Source organism: Carcharodon carcharias, chromosome 13, assembly GCF_017639515.1.
Source record: "Carcharodon carcharias isolate sCarCar2 chromosome 13, sCarCar2.pri, whole genome shotgun sequence".
Classification (NCBI taxonomy): domain Eukaryota; kingdom Metazoa; phylum Chordata; class Chondrichthyes; order Lamniformes; family Lamnidae; genus Carcharodon; species Carcharodon carcharias.
In genome coordinates, this window is record NC_054479.1 from 99947974 (window position 1) to 99973002 (window position 25029).

The 25029-nt window shown below is 46.1% G+C and overlaps 1 protein-coding gene across 5 annotated transcripts in view; it reads right to left on the reverse strand.

Moving 5' to 3' along the window:
- The window catches only part of LOC121285733 (copine-8), a 755949-nt gene that overhangs the window by 402175 nt on the left and 328745 nt on the right, over positions 1-25029 (reverse strand). For all 5 annotated transcript variants that reach the window (XR_005944761.1, XM_041202466.1, XM_041202465.1 and 2 more), the window contains one exon: positions 18013-18059. Coding sequence is in view for 3 of the 5 variants with exons in the window: in XM_041202466.1 (XP_041058400.1) it covers positions 18013-18059 (47 nt within the window). In the remaining 2 variants the exon portion in view is untranslated. The remainder of the gene's footprint in view (positions 1-18012; positions 18060-25029) is intronic.

Genomic DNA, 25029 nt, shown 5'->3' on the forward strand with positions numbered 1-25029 from the left:
AAACACTTTAAAACTGTGCCGATGCTGCCAGACCTGCTGAGTTTTTCTAGGTAATTCTGTTTTTGTTTTTTTCCCCTTTGGTTCTTGATCCATTTACGTGTGGAAACAGTTTCTCCCTATCTACTCTGTCCAGACCCCTCAGGATTTTGATAACTTCTATCAAGTTTCCTCTTAGCCTTCTCCTCTCCAAGGAAAGCAGTCCCAACTTCTCCAATCTTTTCTCCTAACTGAAGTGTCTCATGCCTGGAAGCATTCTCATAAACTTCTTCTGCACTGACTCCAATGCGTTCACATCCTTCCTATAGCGCAGCGCCCAGGATTGTACACTTCAGCTGAGGTCTAACCAGTGTCTTATATAAGTTCATCAAAACCTCCCTGTTCTTGTACTTTATGCCCCTACTAATGAAGCCTAGAATACTGTATGCTTTAGAAACAGCTCTCTCTACCTGTCCTGCCACCTTTAATGACTTATGTACACATACACCCAGCTCTTCTGCTCCTGCAAATCCTTTAGAATAGCACCCTTTATTTTATACTGTCTCTCCATGTTCTTTGTACCAAAGTGCATCACCTCACACTTCTCTGCATTGAACTTCATCTGCCACCTATCTGCCCACTCCACCAATATGTCAATGTCCTTTTGAAGTTCTACACTGTCCTCTTCACAGTTTACAATTCTCCCAAGTTTTATGTTGTCTGCAAACTTTGGAATTGTCCCCTGCATACCAAGATATCATTTATATATATAAGGAAAAGCAAGGGTCCCAACACCTGGAACTCCACCACAAACCTTCTTCCAGCCCAGAAAATACCCATTAACCATTACTCTCTGTTTCCTATCCCTCAGCCAATTTTGTACCCACGTTGCTACCATCCCTTTTATTCCATGACCGATAACTTTTCTCACAAGTCTGTTGTGTGGCACTGTACCGAACACCTTTTGGCAGTCCATCAACAGCTTTGCCCTCATCAGCCATCTCTGTTATCTCTTCAAAAAACTCCAGCAAGTTAGTTAGAAATGATTTTCCTTTAACAAATCCATGCTGACTCTTCTGAATCAATCCAAGACTGCAGCCCTTAAGTGCCTTTTGGACACCCTGGAGGCCCGCCATGATGTCCTCTACCCCCACTCTGGCTGGGTAGTGGTGATCAGTGCCAATACTGCACAGAAGAGGTTGGCCACCCAATGCAGATAGAGGATGAATGATTTTATCCGTGCAGCCAAGGTATGGCAACCATCTCTTCACTAAACTCACACACTCAAGCCCAACACACATTCACTGGCATCTCACTCACTGCCAGCTCAAGGCACATCACCACCCATTCTCTCACACACACCCTCACATGTCCATTTGGCCTCAACTCCTCTGGAGACTGCCTCCTCAACCCTCACCATCTTAAGACCATTTGCACAGATAACCATGAGCCCCCATACACACCCTTCCCCAGGACAGCTCTTGTCCTGTAGCCTCTTCCCTTACCTGAGGCCACTTCTCCCCCTTCCCTAAGCAAGCCTTAGCCCTGCAGCCATTGAAAAGCCACCCACATATGATTCATCTGGTAGGTAGGGACCTATCCGTGAGCCACCCTAAAAGTGATGTGGTGCTCTCTGTGAAGCCTGGTGCTGATGACAGAGTGCTGACTGAAGCAAGGTAGGCAAACAAACCTTGAAGTGCAGCCCGCCAGGTGCATGTTTTATAAACACATGCTGTGAAACACATCAGCATGTTTTCCCACCCGCATAGGTGGACGATCCAGTGGCTCGGTGGGGTGGGGGGGTGGGAAGAGTCTGGTGAGCTGGCCTTATAACGATATGCAGATGTATTACAATGAGGTCCCTGACGTCTGTCATCAAGTGGGTGGAGCGGACGATTGCAAGCTGGTTTCACAACGTCATGACACTGATTTTTGGCCGCCTTGCCATATTGTCCGCTCACGCCACTGAACACACCCAGTGCCAGTGGGCACGAAAAATCTCGGCCATTGTTTTGCAAGAGATGTTAAATCACAATCTGATTTGCCCTCACAGGTGGCTGTAGAAGATTTTGTGGCATGATATGAGGAACATCAGGGGGGAGCTTCCAGTATCCAAGCATCTACTTACTTTAACCAACACTCCTAGAATAGATTTTATGGTCATTTGTTTCTGGTGCCTTACTGTCCACACATTGGCTGCTACATTTCCCTCCATTATATCAGTGGCTAACATTTCAAAAAAAACTTTTTGCCTCTGTAGCGTCTAGGTGGAGGTTGTGAAAAGTGCTATATAAATGCCAGTTCTTTGTTTCTATCTAGCCTTCAGCATAGTTAATTATGTTAAATTGTTACTAGTGGAACAAAATGTATAGACCACATTTAATTGAACACGATGTTTCTCTTGTTTTGAATTGACATTCACATTGTGTGATTGTTGGGCAAAATTTGTGCACCTTTATTTCTACTGATCTATAAATATAACTTGCTTTAAACTACGAAGGCAGCAAAAGGGTGAGAATTTTTCTCAATAAAAGGAAAGGATATCTGTAATGTTTAATTATTAGGTTAATGCTGATCTTCTTAGAGACTCGAATTTGATATGTTCAATAGAACTGGTGCATTCTCCAATGCCTTCTAGCATAAAGGGAGGTTGATAAGATCACAATTTATTTTGATCACAAAAGGTTAGATGAATTGAAACAATAACTTGTTATACAGGTACTGGCAGACTTGAGTGGAGTGTCACCTTTATATAACACAGCTCTTTAATAGAGCCTTTAACAGTAACAGCTTTAGAATTCTTTTTAAATTGTAAATTTCAGAAATGGATTAACTTACTATACTGAAACACTGCCTTCCTATATTAAATATTAATTTGGAAACAATCAGCAGGTCGACTGTGGGAAAAAGAAAAACGGTGAGGTGAATGTTTCAGGTTGCGGACTCTTCGTCAGATGAACCTAATCTCTAGCATTACATATTTCTCTTCTCTTCAGATGTTGCCCTAACTGGAGTGTTTCTATCGTGCTGTTTTCATTTCAAATTTCTAGTCTCGGCAGTATTGTGCTTTTTGTAAAAAATTATTTTGCCATCCTTTTGCACATCAATGTAAACAAAATTTCTTCACTGCGGAGGCATCTGCCACAATATAAACAATAAATGTGAAAGAATCATAAATATTCTATGCACAGCTAAGGAAATAAATCATATTGTGACAATGTTCCATGGGTTTATTGTCTGCACAGCAATAATGGTGCTGGCACTGAACAAAACACTGCGGGTAGGAAACCCTGTGGGTTTCTGAATGCACTGTCAGGCTGAAATGTGGGTCAAAAGCCCACACTGTGTGGGAAACAGTCATTCATAGTCCCAGATCCTCCAGTCAGTATCAGAAAGGGAGCATCCGATTTAAACTGCCCACTTACCATTTCATGCTGAAGCCTTTGCACCTTCAGATGCCAGCTCCAGCAGGGATACAGGGACAAACAGAGTCAGGAGGAAAATTGTCAGGAGTAATTCCTATGCAGCCATGCCTCCTTTACCCGTCAAGAATGGAAGACACAGCCCCTAAGGCATGTCTGCATTTCATTGACTTACATTGTTTTAAATGGAGCTGTCAACTTCTGAAACCATAAAGCCTCAACACACCAAAAGTGCTTACAACCCCCCACCCCCGATAATGTTCATTCCCTTCACCCTGACAATGTTCACCATTCACTCCCCCCACCCCTGACAATGTTCACTCCCCTCACCCCGACAATGTTCACTCCCCCCACCCCGACAATGTTCACTCCCCCCACCCCGACAATGTTCACTCCCCCCACCCCGACAATGTTCACTCCCCCCACCCCGACAATGTTCACCCTTCACCCCCCCAACCCCAACAATATTCATCCCCTCACCCCAACAATATTCATCCTCCTCACCCCAACAATATTCATCCTCCTCACCCCGACAATATTCATCACCCTCACCCTGACAATATTCATCACCCTCACCCTGACAATGTTCACCCCCCTCACCCCGACAATGTTCACCCCTCTCTCACTTACAAATTTGTTCACCTCAACAATGCTCACCCCCTCCCTCACCCTGACAATGTTCATCCCCCTTCACCCTCAAAATTGCTAACCACCCTCCCTCAACCATGTTCACACCCCCTCACCCCACCCCCTAACATTGTTCACCCCCCGTCAACACCATCACCCCACAAAAATACAAAAATGCTCCTCACCCCTAACCACCATATTCTCCAACTATACTGATTCTCCCGACATTGGCCAGACAGGAGCCAGGGACCTTGAAGGTGATTCAGGAGGGGGGCTGCAGGAGAGGGTGAGTGCTGTCCAAGGTGCAGGAGGGGCTGAACATTGCCGGGATGGAATTAAAATTGTTGGAAGCGGTGGCATTGAACATCGCCAGTACAGGGGAGGGTTGGGGATTGAATGTTGTTGGACGGTGATTGTCAGGATGGGGCAGGTGGGGTGAGGGACTATGGGGGAGGGGATGAACGTTGCTGGGATGGGGGAGGGGTTTGAACATTGCCAGGAAAGTGGGGTGCGGGGTTTGCTGGTTGAACATTGCCAGAATGGGGGTGGGGGTGTGTGCAGGGGTGGGGGGAGTTGTCGGGGAGGTGGTGAACGTTGTGGGATGGGGACTGAATATTGCTGTTGGTACTGAAGTGCTTTGACACTCCAGATGATTTACTTAGAGTTACCCTAGTTTCACACCTGCAATGAAAAACTCTAAGTAAATCTATGTAAAAGCCAGGGTATGTATAGCACGAACAGCTCAAGTCTCCATGGTTCTGGCCATCTGATCCCACTGTTGTTGGAATCACTAAGCATCCACGCGGGTTGAAGCTGGCAATCCGAACTTTAAACTTCCCGCATTAAGTACTGAAGATGTGTACACATTGGGACTTCCTCAAGGTCCTGAGGCACATCAGCAACATAAGTTGAGTCGAAGGTGTCTCCCCATTTCGGAAGGTTTGGGCCATTGTGATTTTCCTCAGGCTGCTAATTAACGACCAGAGGGTGGGCTCGGTGGCTCTTGTAGCTGGAAATTCAATCAGAGGCCTTCCATCTTGAAAGGTGCAGCAGATGCAATGGATGATAAGTGAGGGAGAGGGCACTTCAAAATGGAGGCACCCACTTTGCAACATCTTCAAATTTAAACTTAAAAATGGCTTTTGCAACCAGGACACCATGATGGGGGTGGGGGATGGTGGTGGCAGGGTGGTGTGGGAGATGGGCGGGGGAAGAGTCCCTCTACAGGACAGCCAGTGGCTGCTGTAGCATTCAAGCAGATAGGGACACTTTCAGGAAAGGTTGGACAGACTGGGCTTCTTTCCACTAGAGCTTAGAAGAGTGAGAGGTGATTTGATTGAAGTATCCAAGAACGGCCTTGACAAGGTGGATGTTGAAAGGGTGTTTCCTCCTGTGGATGAGTCCAGAACGAGGGGACACTGTTTTAAAATTAGGAGTCGCCCTTTTAGGGCAGAGATGAGAAATTTTTTCTCTCAGAAGATTGAGAGACTTTGGAATTCTCTGCCTCAGAGAAGGTGGTGGATGCGGGGTCATTGAATATTTTTAAGGCAGAGGTAGATAGATTCTTGTTAGGCAGGGGAATCAAAGGTTATCAGGGGTAGATGGGAATGTGGAATTTGAAACACAAACAGATCAGCCATGATCTTATTGAATGGCGGAGCAGGCTCGAGGCCAAATGGTCTACTCCTGTTCCTAATTCTTGTGTTCTAGGCCTGCCTGGAGCACTGCCCTCCCCCTCTGCCTCCCACCACAGTTTGCCACTATAAGGCAGTTTAAACTGGCCCCCACTGTCTGCAGGGACCTGGAGGCCAACAGATAAATCCCAGTCACCTCTTCTAATTGCTCGCCTCAGCGAAAATGCCTGGGGCTGGAATGGAGCCAGAGGAGCAGTGTGCAGCCTGTGTGCTGTTTAGAATGCCGGTCTGCCTCTGATCTCAGTCATGGCAGGGCCTAAAAATAAAACCCTGGGGGACTGGACAATTCAGACAGAAATCACTCTTGACTCATTTCCGCACATCAGCTACAATCGCAAACTTCAGAATCTACAAGTGCCATTTTTCTTTAGCTTTCTGTGGGTGTTAATTTTGGTCTGTGTTTTTCTTTAGCTTTTTAGCTAAGAGATTTGTCAGAGTGTGGTGTTCCCATCTATCTGCTGCCCTTGTCCTTCTAGGTGGTAGTGGTCGTGGGCATGGAAGGTGCTATCTAAGGACCCATGTTGAATTCCTGCAGTGCATTTTGTAGATGGTACACACTGCTGCTACTGTGCGTCAGAGGTGGAGGGAGTGAATGTTTGTGGATGTGGTGCCAGTCAATGGACTGCTTTGTCCTGGATGGTGTCCAGCTTCTTCAGTGTTTGGATGCTGCACTCATCCAGGTAAGTGGGGAGTATTCCATCACACTCCTGACTTGTGCCTTGTAGATGGTGGACAAGCTTTGGGAGTCAGAAGGTGAGTTACTCGTCACATGATTCCTTGCCTCTGACCTGCTCTTATAGCCACAGTATTTATATGGCTAGTCCAGTTAAGTTCCTGGTCAATGGTAACCCCCAGGATGTTGATAATGGGGGATTCAGTGATGGTAATGCCACTGAACATTAAGGAGTGATGGTTGAATTCTCTCTTGTCGGAGATGGTCATTGCCTGACACTTGTGTGGCACGAATGTTACTTGCCACTTGTCAGCCCAAGTCTGGATATTGTCCAGGTCTTGCTGCATTTGGACATGGACTGCTTCAGCATCTGAAGAGTCGCGAATGGTGATCATCAGCAGACATCACACTTCTGACCTTATGATGGAAGGAAGGTCATTGATGAAGCAGCTGAAGATGGTTGGGCCTAGGACACTACCCTGAGGAACTCTTGGAGCTGAAGTTACTGACCTCCAACAACCACAACCATCTTTGTTTGTGCTAGGTATGACTCCATCGAGCAGAGAGTTTTCCCCTGATTCCCATTGACTCCAGTTTTGCTAGGGCTCCTTGATGCCAGATTCGGTCAAATGCTGCCTTGATGCCAAGAGCAGTCACTCTCACCTCACCTCGAGAGTTAAACTCTTTTGTCCATGTTTGAAGCAAGGCTGTAGTGAGGTCAGAAGCTGAATGGCCCTGGTGGAACCCAAACTGGGCATCAGGGAGCAGGTTATTGCTCAGCAAGTGCTGCTTGACAGCACTGTTGATGACCCCTTCCATTACTTTATTGATGATTGAGAGTAATGGGATGGTAATTGGCCAGGTTGAATTTGTCCTGCTTTTTTTGTACAGAGAGTACCTGGCAAATTTCCACATAGCTGGGTAGATGCCAATGTTGTAGCTGTACTGGAATGTTCAGCTAGGAGCGCGGCAAGTTCTGCAGCACAAGTCTTCAGTACTATTGCTGGAATATTGTCAGGGCCCATAGCCTTTGCAGTATCCAGTGCCTTTAGCCATTTCTTGGTATCACGTGGAATGAATCGAATTGGCTGAAGATTGACATCTGCGATGCTGGGGACCTCCGGAGGAGGCTGAGATGGATCATCCACTTGGCACTTCTGGCTGAAAATTGTTGCGAATGCTTCAGCCTTATCTTTTGCACTGCTGTGCTGGGCTCCTCCATCATTGAGGATGGGGATATTTGTTGAGCCTCCTCCTGCAGTGAGTTGTTTAATTGTCCACCACCATTCACATTTGTATGTGGCAGCTCTGCAGAGCTTAGATCTGATCCATCAGCTGTGGGATTGCTTAGCTCTGTCTATCACTTGTTGCTTATGCTGTTTGGCACACAAGTAGTCCTGTGTTATAGCTTCACCAGGTTGACACATCATTTTTAGGTGTGCCTAGTGCTGCTCCTGGCATACCCTCCTGCACTCTTCATTGAACCAGGGTTGGTCCCCTGGCTTGATGGTAATGGTAGAGTGGGGGATATGCCGGACCATGAGGTAACAGGTTGTGTTTGAGTACAATTCTGCTGCTGCTGATGGCCCACAGCGCCTCATGAACGCCCAGTCTTGAGTTGCTAGATCTGTTCTAAATCTATCCCATTTAGCATGGTGGTAGTGCCACACAACACGATGGATGCTATCCTCAATGTGAAGGCGGGACTTCATCTCAGTAATGACTGGCGGTGGTCACTCCTACCGATACAATCACAGACAGATGCATCTGCAGCAGGCAGGTTAGTGAGGATGAGGTCAAGTATGTTTTTTCCTCTTGTTGGTTCCATCACCATCTGCCGCAGACCCAGTCTAGCAGCTATGTCATTCAGGACTCGGCCAGCTCTGTTAGTAGTGGTGCTACTGAGCCCTTGGTGATGGATATTGAACTCCCCCACCCAGAGTACATTCTATGCCCTTGCCACCCTCAGCACTTCCTCCAAGTGGTGTTCAATATGGAGGAGCACTGATTCATCAGCTGAGGGAGGGTGGTACGTGGTAATCAGCAAGAGGTTTACTTGCCCATCTTTGACCTGATGCCATGAGGCTTCATGGGGTCGCAGAGGCCATGTTGAGGACTCCCAGGGCAACTCCCGACTGTATACCACTGTGCTGCCACCTCTGCTGGATCTGTCCTGCCAGTGAGACAGGACTTACCCAGAGATGGTGATGGTGGAGTCTGGTAAAGTAAGATTCCGTGAGGACGACTATGTCAGGCTGTTGCTTGACCCCATGCCTTGTTCTTGCACTTGGTATAAAGGAGCCACCCTCTCACCAGCTCCCTCCAATGGCAGACTCGGAGAGTGATATAGAGAGGCCCAGACTGGTGCTTGGGTGTACTGTCATGCAGTAGAAATTCATAACAAATGTAAAGTCCAACAATATACAATTTAAAACTTCTGACATATGCACACACACTAATTTAAAACCTTATCATTCATCTCCATCAAAGTGTTCAGATAATAATCCTAACCCACTTCCTGCCGAAAGAACAAATCCTACTGGCTCTCCCATCAGGCTTTAACTGCACCAGCCCCTTTAAGTGCATTTAGGACTCACAAATGCATTCTGATGTCCTCTTCTCTTCAAGGCTATGAACAGAAGGTAACTCCCCATGAAGGGAAAAGCAACATTTCCATCCGCTGTCAAATGGGGGATTTTCTTTTGTCTTTGTAGTGTAAGGGTCTCGCACAGATAGGGTTAATGTGGGACTGAGTGCAGTACCATCCACACAGTGATGTAAGAGAACACATGGCCCACACCTGGGGTTCAGTCTAGTTTTGGACAGAGCCATGTGCACAAGCAAGCACGGAGACATCTCCTAGCTTGAACCCTTTACTGTGTATATGTACATAGTTCTTGTAGTTAATAAATCCAGTTAACATACGTAAAACTATGAGGACTTTACTAAGACCTATTAGAGGGTATCCAACACCGTAAAACAGTCTCCATTCCCTCAGCTGAGTTTTGAAAATAGTCAGAGTTAAAATGGAAATTGCCTTTCCTGATCCAATTTCAAACCGAAGATTAGAAACCAGATCAGGCTGTTCAGTCTGTAAATTAGTCAGGATACCAAAGCTTTGTTTTATTAAAATAAACCACATGTCTGCAATTATATTCTACTTGAGTTTCCTTCCATCGTTCCTCATCTAACTCCACAGCTTAAACAAATACTCTTCTCAATCTAGATCCCTCTTAAATGCATCTGTACAATTTGCTTCAATTATTTAATCATGTAGCCAGTTCCGCATTATTACCACTCTTTGGGTAAAGAGGTTACTTCTGAATTCCCTACTTGGTTTCTTGGTGACTAACTTATATTTATAGCCTTTAGTTTTGCTCCTCATCAGAAGTGGAAACAGTCTCTCTGTACTCTATGAAAATATTTCAGAATTTTAAAGTCCTCTATTAGGTCACCCCTTAGCCTTCTTTTTGAAAGAAAAAGGAGAGCCACCCTATTTATCCTTTCCTGTTATTAGGCATAACCTTGTAGTTCACAGAATTATTACAGTACAGAAGGAGGCTATCTGGCCTGTTGTGTCTGTGCTGGCTCTCCAAATGAGCAGTTCACCTAATGCCACTCCTCTCACCTTCTCCCCATAAACCTGCGCATTCTTCCTTTTCACATAATAATCCAATTCCCTCTTGAATGCCTCGATTGAAACTGCCCCCACCACACTATCAGGCAGCACATTCCAGATCTTAACTACTCACTGCATGAAATAGTTTCTCTTCATGTCACCATTACTTTTTTGTCCTGGTATCATGCTTGTAAATCTTTTTTGCACCCTGTCCAGAGCCTCTATGTCCCTTACATAAAATGGGAACCAGAACTATACACAGTAATCCAAGTATAGTTTAACCAAGGTTTGATATAAGTTTAGCATAACTTCTCTATTTCTCAATTCTAACCCACTAGAAATAAAACCTAATGTTTGATTTGTTTTTGTTATAATTACATTGACCTGTGTCGCTATTTTTGATTTGTGTATTTCTATTCCCAGATTCCGTTTGCTTCTTACTCCAGAACCATAGCATCGTATAAATGTTACAGTGCAGAAGGTGGCCATTTAGTGCATCATGTCTGCACCTCCTTTAGGTTCTTATTTTCCAAATATGACCTTCTTATTTTTCTTACAAAAATGTAACACCTCACAATTATCTGTATTGACATTTGTTTGCCATTTATATGCCCATTCTTCAAGTTTATTATTGTCTTCTGGTAATTTGTTGAAATACTCAATATTGATTATCCTTCCCAATTTGGTCCTATTGACAAATTTAGAAAGTCTAGTTTTGATTCCTAAATCTAAATCATTAAGATTAATTGTAAGCAACAATGGCCCCAACATTGACTCTCATCAGACTCCTCTTCCTAATGCTGACACTCCGAATTACTATTCTTGACCCCATCTCTCTGGTTTCAATCCTTCAGCCAGCTAGCCATCCATTCTGTTAACCATCCACTGATTCTCATTCTCTGGCCTTATTCATTGGTCTATCATGTAGTGCCATATCAAAGGCATTTTGGAAATCTAGATATATTACATTACTGAATTGCCCTGGTCTGCTTTCTCTGCTATCTCCTCAAAGAATTCGATCAAGTTGGATAGACTTGAGTTGTTTTTGTTGGAGCAGAGAAGACTGAGGGGCAACCTGATCGAGATGTACAAGATTATGAGGGGCATGGACAGGGTGGAAAGGGAGTAGCTATTCCCCTTAGTTGAATGGTCAGTCACAAGGGGACATAAGTTCAAGGTGAGGGGCAGGAGGTTTAGGGGGATGTGAGGAAAAACTTTTTTACCCAGAGGGTGGTGACGGTTTGGAATGTACTGCCTGGGAGGGTGGCGGAGGTGGGTTGCCTCACATCCTTTAAAAAGTACCTGGTTGAGCACTTGGCACATCAGAACATTCAAGGCTATGGACCAAGTGCTGGTAAATGGAATTAGGTAGGTAGGTCAGGCATTTCTCACGCATCCGTACAGACTCGAAGGGCCAAAGGGCCTCTTCTGCGCTGTGTAATTCTTTGAAGTTGGTCAAAGAAGGATTTCCCTTTTGAAATCCATGCTGATTATTCAGTAGATTAACTTTACTGTTTAGGTGTTTTTCTATTTTCTCTATTAGTAGGGATTCCATCATTTTTCCCACTATTGATGTTAAATCAATTAGTCTATCGTTCCCTGGACATGTTTTATTCCTCCTACTTAAATACAGGAATTAAATTAGCTATCCACTAGTCTTCTGGGCTACACCCACCTCTAACAAATTGCAAAATATGTATAATAGAGATTGATTTCTTTTCTCTCGAGCCTTTCAAAATGCCTAGATGTAATCAGTCCGAACCAGGAGTTTTATGTCTAATGTTGATCAGTTTATTTAATATTTCTCTTCTTGGTTTAAATGCAGTTTTATCATTTCCATATTTTCGGTGTTAATTAACAAGTCTTGGGAATGACCACCTGTACATCAGTTCTTCTATGCAATAGTACTCATTATGTTTTAAATCTTGGTTGTTTGACAGCTCTGTCTTCAGGAGGCTTAATATATACTCAAGATTTCTCCCACAATCTCAAATTCAATCTCGAATTCTGAATTTCACGGAGCAGTCATTACACCATCAACACTTAACTTCACATCTACATGGCATTTTCATCCAGGCGTCCTGTCAGTTACCAAGTTGTGCAAGGAATATATTTATAACTCCTACATGACCAATTCCCTTATTGTGCTAATTGTTGTACTTTTACATTTTGTGTGTCTCATAGGCTGGAATTTTCCAGCATTTTCTGGTGTTGAAATCTCCGCCCACATCGGCGGAACCAAAAGATCCCGCCGATGCATTGGCTGGAAAATCCTGGCCACTGTTGCCGTGAATTTGATTTGTAAGTAAATCTGGCTTTTTAGCCTGTATGCTTTGGCCTGATGGAGAAGGAAGAAAATCATGATAGGGAACCTCCAATTTCCTTTGGCTGATACAACAAAGAAGAAGGTTAATTTTACACAATACTATCTTCGACAGGGATATAAGGGCACAGGCTTCAATTATTAGAAGACTCAGGCCGCCTACAGAAGACTTTTTTGTTGAGATCTGGACAAAAACTTTGGAAATAAAGCCTAAGCCATAACAGTGGCATCACATGGGATAAGACTAACCAACTTAGATGAAAACCATTTAATAATTTTTCTCCATTTTGTGTTATAATTCTATAGGGGAGATTTTAACTCCATCCACCCCCAAAATAGGGCAGTAGTGGACTTACTGGAGGTGGTGGACTCACTGTTCTGTTTCTGCTCCCGGGGCCTTCTGCTGGGTGGCCAAGGTACTTGCCTGTAGGAGCCTCATTAATCAATGTAAATTGGGGTCCTTCTGACATTTGAATGGCCTACAGCACTGTGTGTGCGCGTTGTGAACACTTTACTCAGTAAAATTCAGCAGAAGAGGATAAAAAAGATGAGTGCTAAGTAGGGCCAGTAGGAGCAGATGTACTTTTCTGAGCTCCACAAAAATAATGAACCAAATCTAGCTTCATGCTGGGTGGGTCATCATCCAGCCTGCCTGTTGTTATCATGGCCTCAAAGTGACGGTAGCAGTGAGGTGCCTGGTGTTCAACAGTGGCATGTTAGTAAGGTCCTATCCTCAGGACTGGGTCTGTCACTGGAGGGATCAATGAAACCAATGGTTGCACTGTGCCAGCTAATTGTTTGACGCTGGGGTTGGAAGATCCTGATTTAATAGTCATTGCCTTTTAATAAGCAGAATGACTTTGGGTCTAAATGAAACATTTAACTTCCAATCATGCCTCCATGCAACTATGTGAGATCATCCCTGTTAGTCAGACTGACATAAAACAAAATTATAACTAGGTGGTCGGGAATCAGCAGCAAAAGGGAGGTGAGGACTGGAAAGCATCTTTTGCAGCACTGCTTCTGTGCCAAGAAAAGCAGGAATGCATCATCTCAGTCCACCAAGTTTACCTGTTACCCTTCCTGCCATCTCAATTTACCCCGAGGCCCCACCACCCCTGCAACTGGACCTACTGGGATCAGAGATCAGACACCACCTCCACTCCAGGATGAGAGATTTGCCCCCCACCCCCACACACCCAGCCAACCGGCATTTACTTCAAAATACAAAAGCCTAAAAGAATTTCTCTCTGTTATTATCATGTGCCTTTCTTCCTAAATTCTTTGTTACCTCTTTACTCCACCGCTGTAACTTTTTAAGCAGTGCTTTTACAGGGGATAATTTGCTCTCAGACTCTTCTGTATTTCCTCCAGCCGCAGATCGTTCAAACATTAGCTGGCTTCAAACTAATTAATCTCATTCAAAAACAGAATTACCTGGAAAAACTCAGCAGGTCTGGCAGCATCGGCGGAGAAGAAAAGAGTTGACGTTTCGAGTCATGAGGACTCGAAACGTCAACTCTTTTCTTCTCCGCTGATGTTGCCAGACCTGCTGAGTTTTTCCAGATAATTCTATTTTTGTTTTGGATTTCCAGCATCCGCAGTTTTTTTGTTTTTATAACTAATCTCATTACCAAATTGTTTGGCACGTTAAAAAGTTGTTTTTTCTGCTGACAACAAAGGCACAAACCAAACTTGATGCCAAACTGTTCAAATAATTTAATGAAGTATTACTAATAAACACACATTGCTTAATTTATCTCATGTTATGCTAATTATGCAAATCGTTATCAGTGAATATTATTAAGCTATAGTCCTTTCTGACAGATAACAAAGACAAATGACATTTCTGATTATTAAAGCTTGGTTCAAATATGTCAGATAATAACTGATTTTAAAAAATATTCCCAAACAAAATAGAAAAAGATTAAACCATGAATTTTACCCTTGGTGGGCGGGCGCGACTGGCGAGCACAAGACTACTCAGGAAACCGGTCGCCACCCGCGATCGGCCTTCGACTGCAATTTCACGCGGGCTGACCGATTAAAGTTCACCCAGCGTGAAATGTATCCTCCCAATGGTCAGGAAGGGCCGGGCGGGGGACTGTTGGCCGCCCGGTCCAATGGCGAGCCAGCGGCCGGTTTAAAAACGGCACAGGCAGTTCCTTGAAGGCTGCCAGGGAAGAACTTATTTCCAGCGTTGTGGACACCAGAGTTATTGACTCAATTGTGGCTGGAGACGCCAGGCGGGAGGACAGATCAGGTAGGCACTCGATCCCCCAGTTTTCGGATGAGTGCCTCACAGTCCTCCTGGAGGTGGCGGCTGCCAGGGGGGACACCCTTGTCTCCAGTGATGGACGGAGGAGGCCACGTGCTTAACAAAGGAGATGGCAGTGCAGGTCAGCCGCCGTGACATTGTGCGGCGCACACGGGTGCAGTGCCTCAAACGGTTTAACGACCTGCTACGCTCGGGAAGGATGAGGACCGTGTGTTGAGGTGTTAAGGTCTGGCTTTCGCCCCGTGGAGTTCAGGGGTGTTAGAGTCTGAGGCAGATTTTTAGGACAGTGGGATTTTACGTTCCCGCAGTCATCACGGCATTTATAATGGCCCGCAGCATTTTACTGCCCTGTCCCCGCCAAAACGGGGCCGTAAGATTCTGCCGAGTGTCAACTGTCAATGACGCCAAAGCTGGCCACAGGGGTGATCCCTGGCTGCTTGGACTGAGTGCCTTGCAGCTTGAGGTCCAGGACTCGCATGTGCCCTGCAAGGTGTTCCTCAGCTGGGGTTGGCCAGGCTGTAATGGCGCTGCAGGTAGAGAGTGATCAATGTTCCTCTATACTTTCAGGAGAAGACGACCCGTAACAACACTGAAAGCTCACGGACAGACAGAGGCTCAGCTAACCTCCTAATCCTGTCCAGATTCGAGCAGGACGCCTTGGAGCTGGAGAGGCACCACGCACCTCGGTCAACTGGCTGCAGAGAGGCTGGGGTGTCAGACGATGGTAAGTGTGCAGTGCACAGGGGTTAGAGTTTCTGATGATGCAAACATTTTAGTGTAGTCTCATCATTGATGGGAGTCTAAAAACTGATTCCCTATTGATCATTGAAAGACGATGGCATGGCGATGCAGATCTCCATTGTCTCATCAGGGTGCCTGGCATGCACAGTGACAGTGTAATGACTTAAACTAATGACATGTTGTTGTTCTCCCTTAGATTCGCCAGCATGCTCCCAATTGCAGAACCCCGAAGAGCCACCTCTGACACCAGGCTTCACTCGCATCTGCGTCATACCAGGTCTCTGAACCAGGCACAAGCGCAGATACCAGCACCTCGGTGGGTGTTAGATCCTCAGCTAGAATGTTGGAGCACAGCAGAATCTGTGTTCTAGCCTGCATATGGGGGATGTGGTGGCACAGTGGTATTGTCACTAACTAGTATTCCAGAGACCCAGGGTAATGCTTTGGGGACCCGGGTTCAATAAAAATCTGGAATGATAGTCTGAGACAACCATGAAACCATTGCTAATTGCCGTAAAAACCCATCTGGTTCACTAATGCCCCTTTAGGGAAGGAAATCTGACGTCCGTTACCTGGTCTGGCCTACACGTGACTCCAGACCCACAGCAATGTGGTTGACTCTAAAATTCCCTCTGAACAGGGGCAATTAAGGATGGGCAATAAATGCTGGCCTAGCCAGCGACACCCACATCCTGTGAACGAATAAAAAAAAAGTATGCTTCACTTTTTTTGGTGCAGGGTATGCCAGTATGTAATGCTGAATGGGAGTGGCTCTAAATTTTATTGCACAGGCATTGAGTGGACTTTGGGGTCAAATGAAAGGGTTATTTCAGACACCCGAGATGGAGGCTGCAACCCTGGCATGCGGTGGAAGCACATCTTTGGCAGCCCAGCGGAAGGAGCGTTGGATCAAGGCATCCCTGGTGTCCCTGCCTCCCTGCAAGTTACCAAGGTCTGCCTCCACACCCTCAGCATTCTCCACACTGTGCTCCTCTTCTGACTCACTACTCGATTCATCCTCTGTGGCCTTTGGAGCTGTGTCAAGATCCTCTTCCTCCAGTGGGTCCCCCCTTGTCGGTGCCAGATTATGGAGAGCGCAGCATGTAACCACTATCAGTGACACCCACTCTAAGGGGTTTTGTAGTACTCCCCCTGAACGGTGCAGGCATTGGAAGCGCATCTTCAGAAGATCTATGATCCTCTCTATCACTGCACTTATAGAGGTATGACTCCTATTATAATGCTGCTCTGCTCTTCTTAGGTGGCGGAGAGGCGTCATAAACCACTCTTTCAAGGGATAGCCCTTGTCACCCAGCAGCTATCCATCCAGTCAGGCTGGGGCACTGAAGAGCCTCGGCACCTGGGAGTGTCTCAGGATCTAAGCGTCATGGGAGCTGCCAGGGTACCGTGCACAGACTTGCAAAACCTGCATCCTGTGATCACTCACCATCTGGACATTCATCGAGTTGAATCCCTTCTTATTGATAAAGGCACCTGGCTGACCCGCTGGTGCCTTGATGGCCACATGTGCAGTCGATTGCACCCTGGATGCGGGGAACCCAGCAATCGCTGCAAGACATTTGACTTGCTCAGCCTGGCTGACCTCATCCATATGGAAATTAATAAATGTCATGACCCGCTTGAACAGAGCTTCTGTCACCAGCTTGACGCAACTGTGGACAGCTGATTGGGAGACTCCACACAGATCCCCCACTGAGCCCTGGAAAGAGCCAGAGGCATAGAAGTTGATGGCCACTTTAGTCTTCAGAGCCACTAGCATGGGGTGTCTACCCACACAGCTGGAGCTGATCTCAGGCCCAATCATCTGACAAATGGGGGTTACTGTCTCCCTGGAGAGGCGGAGCCTCCTTCGGCATTGCACTACAGACATATTGAGGTAGCTGCATCGCCGCCTGTAAATCCTGGCAGCAGGACAGTGGCATCTTCTGCTGCCCCTTTCGCCTTGGACTACCTGCTGGCCCTGCACCCCTTGTGCCTGTGCCTATCCTCCCACAGGTCGCTCCCCAGGAAGCTGCATTGGGACACCTGGCCTCGTCTCCCTTCTGCCTTTCTTCCTCTTCAGAGGAGGTGCCTCACCGGAGACTACAATCCCCATTATAAGGATAAGAGAAGGCTGTCTGATACCTAGAAGGGTCCACATGGTCTAAATCCTCCAGGGGCTTTGGGAGACACCAATGAGTCCTGAACTGAAGCCTTGAAATGCTAAGAATGAAGGTCAAAATTGAGTTGAAGCTGTCAAGTTCAAATAAGCAACCAGCTGCAAACTATCTCCTAAACTCCTCACTAATCACACTGGCAATGCTGCTGACCCCTTTTATCCTGCCCTTGGATGAGGTTATGCAAAATGTGGGCTGCCCGCCTGCCCGCTTTGCCCATAAGACGAGCGCAAAATCACACGGGCAATGTAAAATCGAGTTCAGTTGGGTTTTTAATGGCCTTAAGTGGCCTCTTAATTGATGGTGGGCGCCTCTCCCACATCCGCGCGTGCCTGCTGACGTGAAGATTGTGTACGTGCGGGACGATAGCAGGACGCTCGCCCGACATCTTCTTGCGCTTTTTTACACCCGATCGGGTTGGGCGTACGCATAAAATTCTGCCCTTACGTTTCAATTTGAATACATAGAATCATTCGACTTACCATTTGATGCAGTAAAATCAATCGCCACGGTGAAATTGATTTGTGTCCTAAAAGACAAAAGCAAGCAGTGTTTAATCTACAATATATGAAAAGCCTTACATTTACAAGTATGTCTCATCCACCTTTCACATTATAAATTCCTATATCCACGTTTTTTGGAGAAACTGGTGCAGCATCACCACTGGCAGGAGCCGTAACTACAGTGCGGCAAGTTTACATGAGGGCTCTGCCCACTATAAATGTGGGCGCATGCATTTATAAGAATTATAATATTTGTTCAAATTGTGCATTTTACGTAACAAGGATGAAATAAAAAGTAAAGAAAAATAACATAATTTAGAAGCAAAGCTGTTCATAGCAAAAGGTGCATTGCTTTCAGTTTTGCAATTATTAAAAAGAATGGAGCATAAAATGAACTTTATGTCACACAATAGTACCAATTCACTTTACGAACATAGTGTAGATAAACATTTTAAAAGTGTGCTGAAGGCATCTTATGGCAATTAAAGAATAATAGAAAAAGCCTTTAGTCATGTTATTAAAAACAAAGAAGAATGAGGAATGAGTTGGAATCATTGGTTCACCCTATTGTTTAGATCTACCTGCAAGACATGGTAATACTAATGTTATTTTCCTCTTGCCTTCACAATATGACTGCTCACTCAGGGAGAAGTGGGATACAATGTGACCTTTTTTAAAAATACTTCAGTTTATTCTTCTTTCACAGAATAATTCATTTGGCCACGTCATCATAATATGTAGTTTTAATTCTTAAATGAAAACAATAAATGCTGGAAAAACTCAGCATCTGTGGAGAGAGAAATAGAGTTAATGGTGGAATCATCCCAGATTTGTAGGAAGTGTGGGAGCAGGTGGGTACAACAACATTTTTTACCCACCGGCCGCAATGGCAGCTTTTTACACTGTATTGTCCCAAACCCGCCACTTCAATTATGGCAGTCCCGGGAAACACCATTTTCATGGCGGGTGGGCTCTCATTCGCCTGGCACACCATCACCTCGCCATCATCACTCTGGGTGCCATATTTAACGTTCAGCCGCACGCACTTATCTCAGTGCTTCCAGCCCAGTACTACTGCAAAGGCGACATGGTCCTGAAAGGCAAAAAAGGCTGTAACCCCAGATTCAGTGACACGCCCCAGTGGAAGTTCACCGTGATGCCCTCTACCTCCACTCTGGCTGCAGCAACATCACCGGCTTAGGAGGCGGTGGCAGCGGTGGTCAGTGTCAATGCCCTGCGAAAGAGGGCAACCACCCAGTGCCATTAAAGGATGAATGATCTCATCCGTTCTGCTAAGGTAATTCACTCTTCTCATCACTCTCAACTCACACACTCACAAATCCATCACACATCCACAGGGATTCACACCTCAAGGGACAACAATACTAACTCTCACACACACCCTCACATCTCCATTAGGCTCATATCCTCTGGAGCTCACGTCCTCATCCCATCCATGGCGCCACTCACCTCACAAACATTCCACGCAGTGCCATGTGTCCTGCTCACACTCTCTCCGTCTGTTTTCATGCAGGAGAAGCTGGCTCACTTCAGCGGGGAGAGCTCTCAGACCAGGGTTGGAGTGGCCCACATTAGAATTCTCACATTTTGAAGAGTGAGTTGACTGGTTAGGACATGGACTGTGCCTGCACTGATGACGAGGTCGGTGGCGAACACCCTCGAGAGGATCCTGCACCACATCATCCCTCTCTCAACGCAACTGTGAGTGCTCTCTCTCCTGCTTTTGACTCTGCTGCCATGCATTACTTATCTCTACTTTGGTAAAGGGAAGCGTTGCAAAGCAAACGATGTCCTCAGCCAGCCAGTCCCTCAGCTCCATCCACGTCCTCACCTCCAGCCAAGAGGACATATTCTCCATTGAAGATCTGGAAATAAGCAGCCTGGAAGACCCATCACAGCGCTTACCCACCAGCACAGAGACACACATCTCAGTGGAACCTAGATCTAGAGCAGGCTCGGGTTCACAATCTGGTGGTTACTTCAAGGACATATGTCTGCAGTAGGAAGAGGCAGGTTCAGCCAAGCTCCCTGGCACTCAGAGGTCTGCTGGGGAAGAGGCATCAGTGAGGTCCGAGTCAGATGACAAGCCTGTACATTTGGCCTTCCAACTCATCCTAGAGAGTCAGCAGAAAACATGGGAACATCAAGCAGAGCTGTTGGAAGTCCTCAACAGAGTGGCACGTGAGTCAGAAGAGTGTGTCTGCCTGCTCTCTAATGAAGTGGTGCCCACATGTGCGTGTATGGAGGCCTCCATGTGGAGGATGGTGGATACCATGGAGACCCTGGTCCCACAGAAGCTGGAGATGTGTGCAGACCTGAACTCCATCACAGTAGCCATGGTTGAGTCCCTGCAATGGCAACGCAAGGGGGAAATGGGGCACCTCAACATTCCTCCAGGTGCTCATTTCCCTCAAGGAGTCAGGCTGGGGCCTCTGGGCATCTGAAGGGAGGAGGAGTGGCAGCCGGACACCTCAGGGTCATCCATGGAGGAATCTCAGCGGCTGTCCTCTCCCTCCGAGTCCCCTTTGCCTGTGAGCCCCTCAACCTCGTCCTCTGTCATCACAGAGGGAGCAGCTGGCCAAGTGATTGTGGAAGGAGAAATGTGTGTGGCAGGGCCTATCGGAGCTTCAATGCAAGCACTCTCCCATGCACGTGGATCCTTCATGTATCATACTCAACTCAATGTCCTGAAAATTTTCAATGCTGTCTGCTGGGGTTTGCTTTCAGTTGTCCATCTGAGATGACCAGCATCTCCACCCACCCATTCACACTCCTATGCAACATCTGATCTCGCCCACCATGACTGTCATTTCACTTTCGATTTGGACAGCATGGTACTAATTCGGTCCTTTACCCTTGCCCAGTCAACTATTTCCTTTCCCCATCACAGTTGACTCCCCCGGCATCACTTTTCTCCTCTCCTCCATGATCTTTTGCTTTGGGGATGTCCTGGTGAACGTGCACATTCCCTTCCTTCCCAAAAATCCCACCCCATCAACATTAACCTCTCAACCTCCTCCTCCCCACCCCCAGGGTCCAGGTCTGCCTCTAAGACCCCAGCAACCAGCCTCAGTGTCCCTTTTATTGCTATCATTGAACCCTCACCCTTCCACCCTACCACCTCACTCTGCCCGCAGTCATTATCACCATTCCCTCATACCATGCTGTCATGAAACTAACATTTTTTTCATAATATTTTTCTGGATTATTGTGAAGTAGGTTTATGGGGGTAAGTATAGTTGGGTCTGTGTGTGATTTAATTACATTTTGTAGTCAAACAGGCCGCAAGATTTAAATCATCAAAAGAAGCTAGGTGCTTGACATGCTAATAAGTAAACATGGATGCTGGCTTAGCATGTAAGATGTGAAGGGGATTTGCATATTTAGATAAATGAAGGGATAGTTGGATTTCAAACTGATCTCAGTCTGTTTACAACTAGCCACATAAGCAAGGCTATGAAATGTGTTTATTTTTCCCAAAGATTACTGACAATATATAGTAGCAACATGAAAGTTTTTATATTTTGAGGAAGTTACAGTTTCAAAGACATATGGAACAACAGAATTTGCATATTAAGAAGAGAGAAACATATATAAAGGGGAATGAAAAGCTATGTGTCAGAAGGCCTTATAATATCTAACAGAAGTGTGTGAAAAAGCCTTAATGAAGTCTCCAGCAATTGTGCATAGGTCTGCTATTTAACAAAACTGAAGCTGGAGAAAAGTCATTTAGCATTCCACTGTCCAGAGTATTGTGTAAACTTGCTGAGTTTGTTTAATATCTAAAATCTTTTGTAGACCGTTACCTTGAAGGGAGCATAACTGACGGTCAGGTTAATTTGGAATTTTAGGAGTTATTATAGTAGTAATTGTAGTCTTATGTATATGCTTGACATATTTTATTTTGTTAATAAATATTTTAATTTAATTTTTTTAAATCTCTAAAGGTCTTGGTGGACTTATTACTTCTGAACTCAGTGCACATATCTTGTAATAAATACAAAACTGTTATGATAGCATTACAAAGCTTGTGGATTTGGTACACCTGGCACACATTATCTGTCATTCATAACACACTCCCACCCTCAGTTCACTCCCTAGGAGGCAGTCATGGACCCATCAGACCCCTTTCTTGCACATTCATTTGGACATTTCAATATCCCCCACCCGCCCTGGACCCCTTCTCCCCACCGGATCCATTTCCCCTCCAGAATCCACCCCCCAGAACATCATCACACCCCCTTAGTCCTCCCACTGCTCCCAGGCTCCTCCTACTCCCGCTTAGTCCCTCCACCTTCCTAACTCGCTCAGACACCCTTACTTCTTCTGCCACCCTTAGTCCTTCCCCCCTCCTGACTCCTCCCTCCAGCCTCACTACTTCTTTCACCTTGACTTCTTTCTCCCCCTGGACTCCCTCCACTCTTCATACTCCTTCCCCCCCTCCAAACTCCTTCCTTTACACCTTCCATCCCCCCCTTACACCTGGTTCCCCAGTTACCATCTTGTCCCCAGTTACCCCCTCCACCCCACCATACTCCCTACCCCCCCAATCTCACCCCTGACACCTTCATTCGCCCCCCCCTAACCTCAGCCCCCCGTCACCTTCATTCCCCCCTCCAAACTTCTACTTCCCAACACCTTCATTCCTCCTCTCCCAACCTCAGCCCCCAACACCTTCATTCCTCCCCTCCCAACTTCACTCCCTCGACATTTTTACCCCCCCTCAACCTCACCACGCCCAACACCTTCATTCCCCCCCCTCGCAACACCTCTTTCTCTCCCAGTTGATCCTAGACCTTCCTATTCCACTCCCTTGGCCAACATCAGTTGTGAGCATCAACGGTGATTTTCTAACTTCCATGAGTTGCTTCGCGGTTGAGCAATGTCTATGAGAATAGACCCAGCTTGCCATAGAATCACAGAATCAGAGTGCAGAAGAGGCCCTTCGACCCATCGAGTCTGCACTGACATGCGAGAAACACCTGACCTACCTACCTAATCCCATTTACCAGCATTTGGCCTATAGCCTTGAATGTTATGACGTGCCAAGTGCTCATACAGATACTTTTTAAAGGATGTGAGGCAACCCGCCTCCACCACCCTCCCAGGCAGAGCATTCCAGACCGTCACCAGCCTCTGGGTAAAAAAGTTTTTCCTCACATCCGCCCTAAACCTCCTCACCTTGAACTTATGCCCCCTTGTGACTCACCCTTCAACTAAGGGGAACAGCTGTTCCCTATCTGCCCTGTCCATGCCCCTCATAATCTTGCACACCTCGATCAGGTCGCCCCTCAGTCTTCTCTGCTCCAACGCAAACAACCCAAGTCTATCCAACCTCTCTTCATAACTTAAATGTTTCATCCCAGGCAACATCCTGGTGAATCTCCTCTGCACCCCCTCCAGTGCAATCGCATCCTTCCTGCAGTACTCCACAGTACTCCAGCTGTGGCCTCACCAAGGTTCCATATATATCCAACATGACCTCCCTACTTTTGTAATCTATGCCTCGGTTGATAAAGGCAAGTGTCCCATATGCCTTTTTCACCACCCCACTAACATGCCCCTCCATCTTCAGAGATCTATGGACACTCACGCCAAGATCTCTTTGTTCCTCAGAACTTCCTAGTGCCATGCCGTTCATTGAATACTTCCTTGTCAAATTACTCCTTCCAAAGTGTATCACCGCACACTTTTCAGGGTTAAATTCCATCTGCCATTTATCTGCCCATTTGACCATCCCGTCTATATCGTCCTGTAGCCCGAGACACTCAACCTTACTGTTAACCACCCAGCCAATCTTTGTGTCATCCGCAAACTTACTAATCCTACCCCCCACATAGTCATCTATGTCATTTATATAAATGACAAATAATAGGGGACCCAGCACAGATCCCTGTGGTACGCCACTGGACAAGTGCTTCCAGTCACTAAAGCATCTTTCTGTCATCACCCTCTGCCTTCTACAACTAAGTCAATTTTGAATCTACCTTATCAAATTACCCTGTATCCCATGTGCCTTTGCCTTCTTTATAAGTCTCCCATATGGGACCTTGTCAAAGGCTTTGCTGAAATTCACACAAACTACATCAACTGCACTACCCTCATCTACACACCTGGTCACCTCCTCAAAAAATTCAAATTTGTTAGGCGTGACCTCCCTCTGACGAAGCAATGCTGACTATCCCTGATCAAACCTTGCCTCTCCAAGTGGAGATAGATACTCTACTTCAGAAATTTCTCCAATAGTTTCCCTACCACTGAAGTGAGATATCCCTCCAGGATCCCACTTCTGTTGCTCAGATGTCTGCCATGTGAGCAAGGCCCCGATGCTAAGTCCTGAATTCTGCCCTTCACAGTTGTCAAGATGTGATGTGCATTGGTGTGTTTTCCCACCGATGTGGGCGGATGATCCAGCAGGGCGGTGGGGGTTGGGGGGGGGGGGGGGGGGGCGGTGGAGTAAATCTGGCGGGCTTAATAATATGCTAATGTATTACAATGAGGTTCCTGATGGCGGGAAACGCAGCCCGCCATCAACGGGCTGAGCAGACAATCACAAGCTGGTTTCACAACGTCGTGAAACTGATTTTTGGCCTTATCGCCATATTTCCTCTCACGCCACCAAACATGCCCAACGCCAGCAGGCACGGAAAATCCAGTATGTCTCTTCTTCAGAAAGTTTTAATTCTTCCCAATTAATCATTCCCATAAATTACACGTGATCTCTTGTCACTGTGAGGTTCAGTAGCTGTGGTAATGTACTGCCAGATGGCAACGTAACAGGAGGCAGCGATTTAGCTGCTACAAAAAGTGATATGCAACTGTATTCACTCTTGATCTATATTCCTGAAATAGGCCACTCCCCTGATCATTCTGGCTTCTCTGTTCCCAACTCAAAATACCTCAGCAGCTTTATAAACGCCATCATGGTGCATGTGAATTAATCTTTCCCTGCCTTTGCTATAATTTGAACTTACA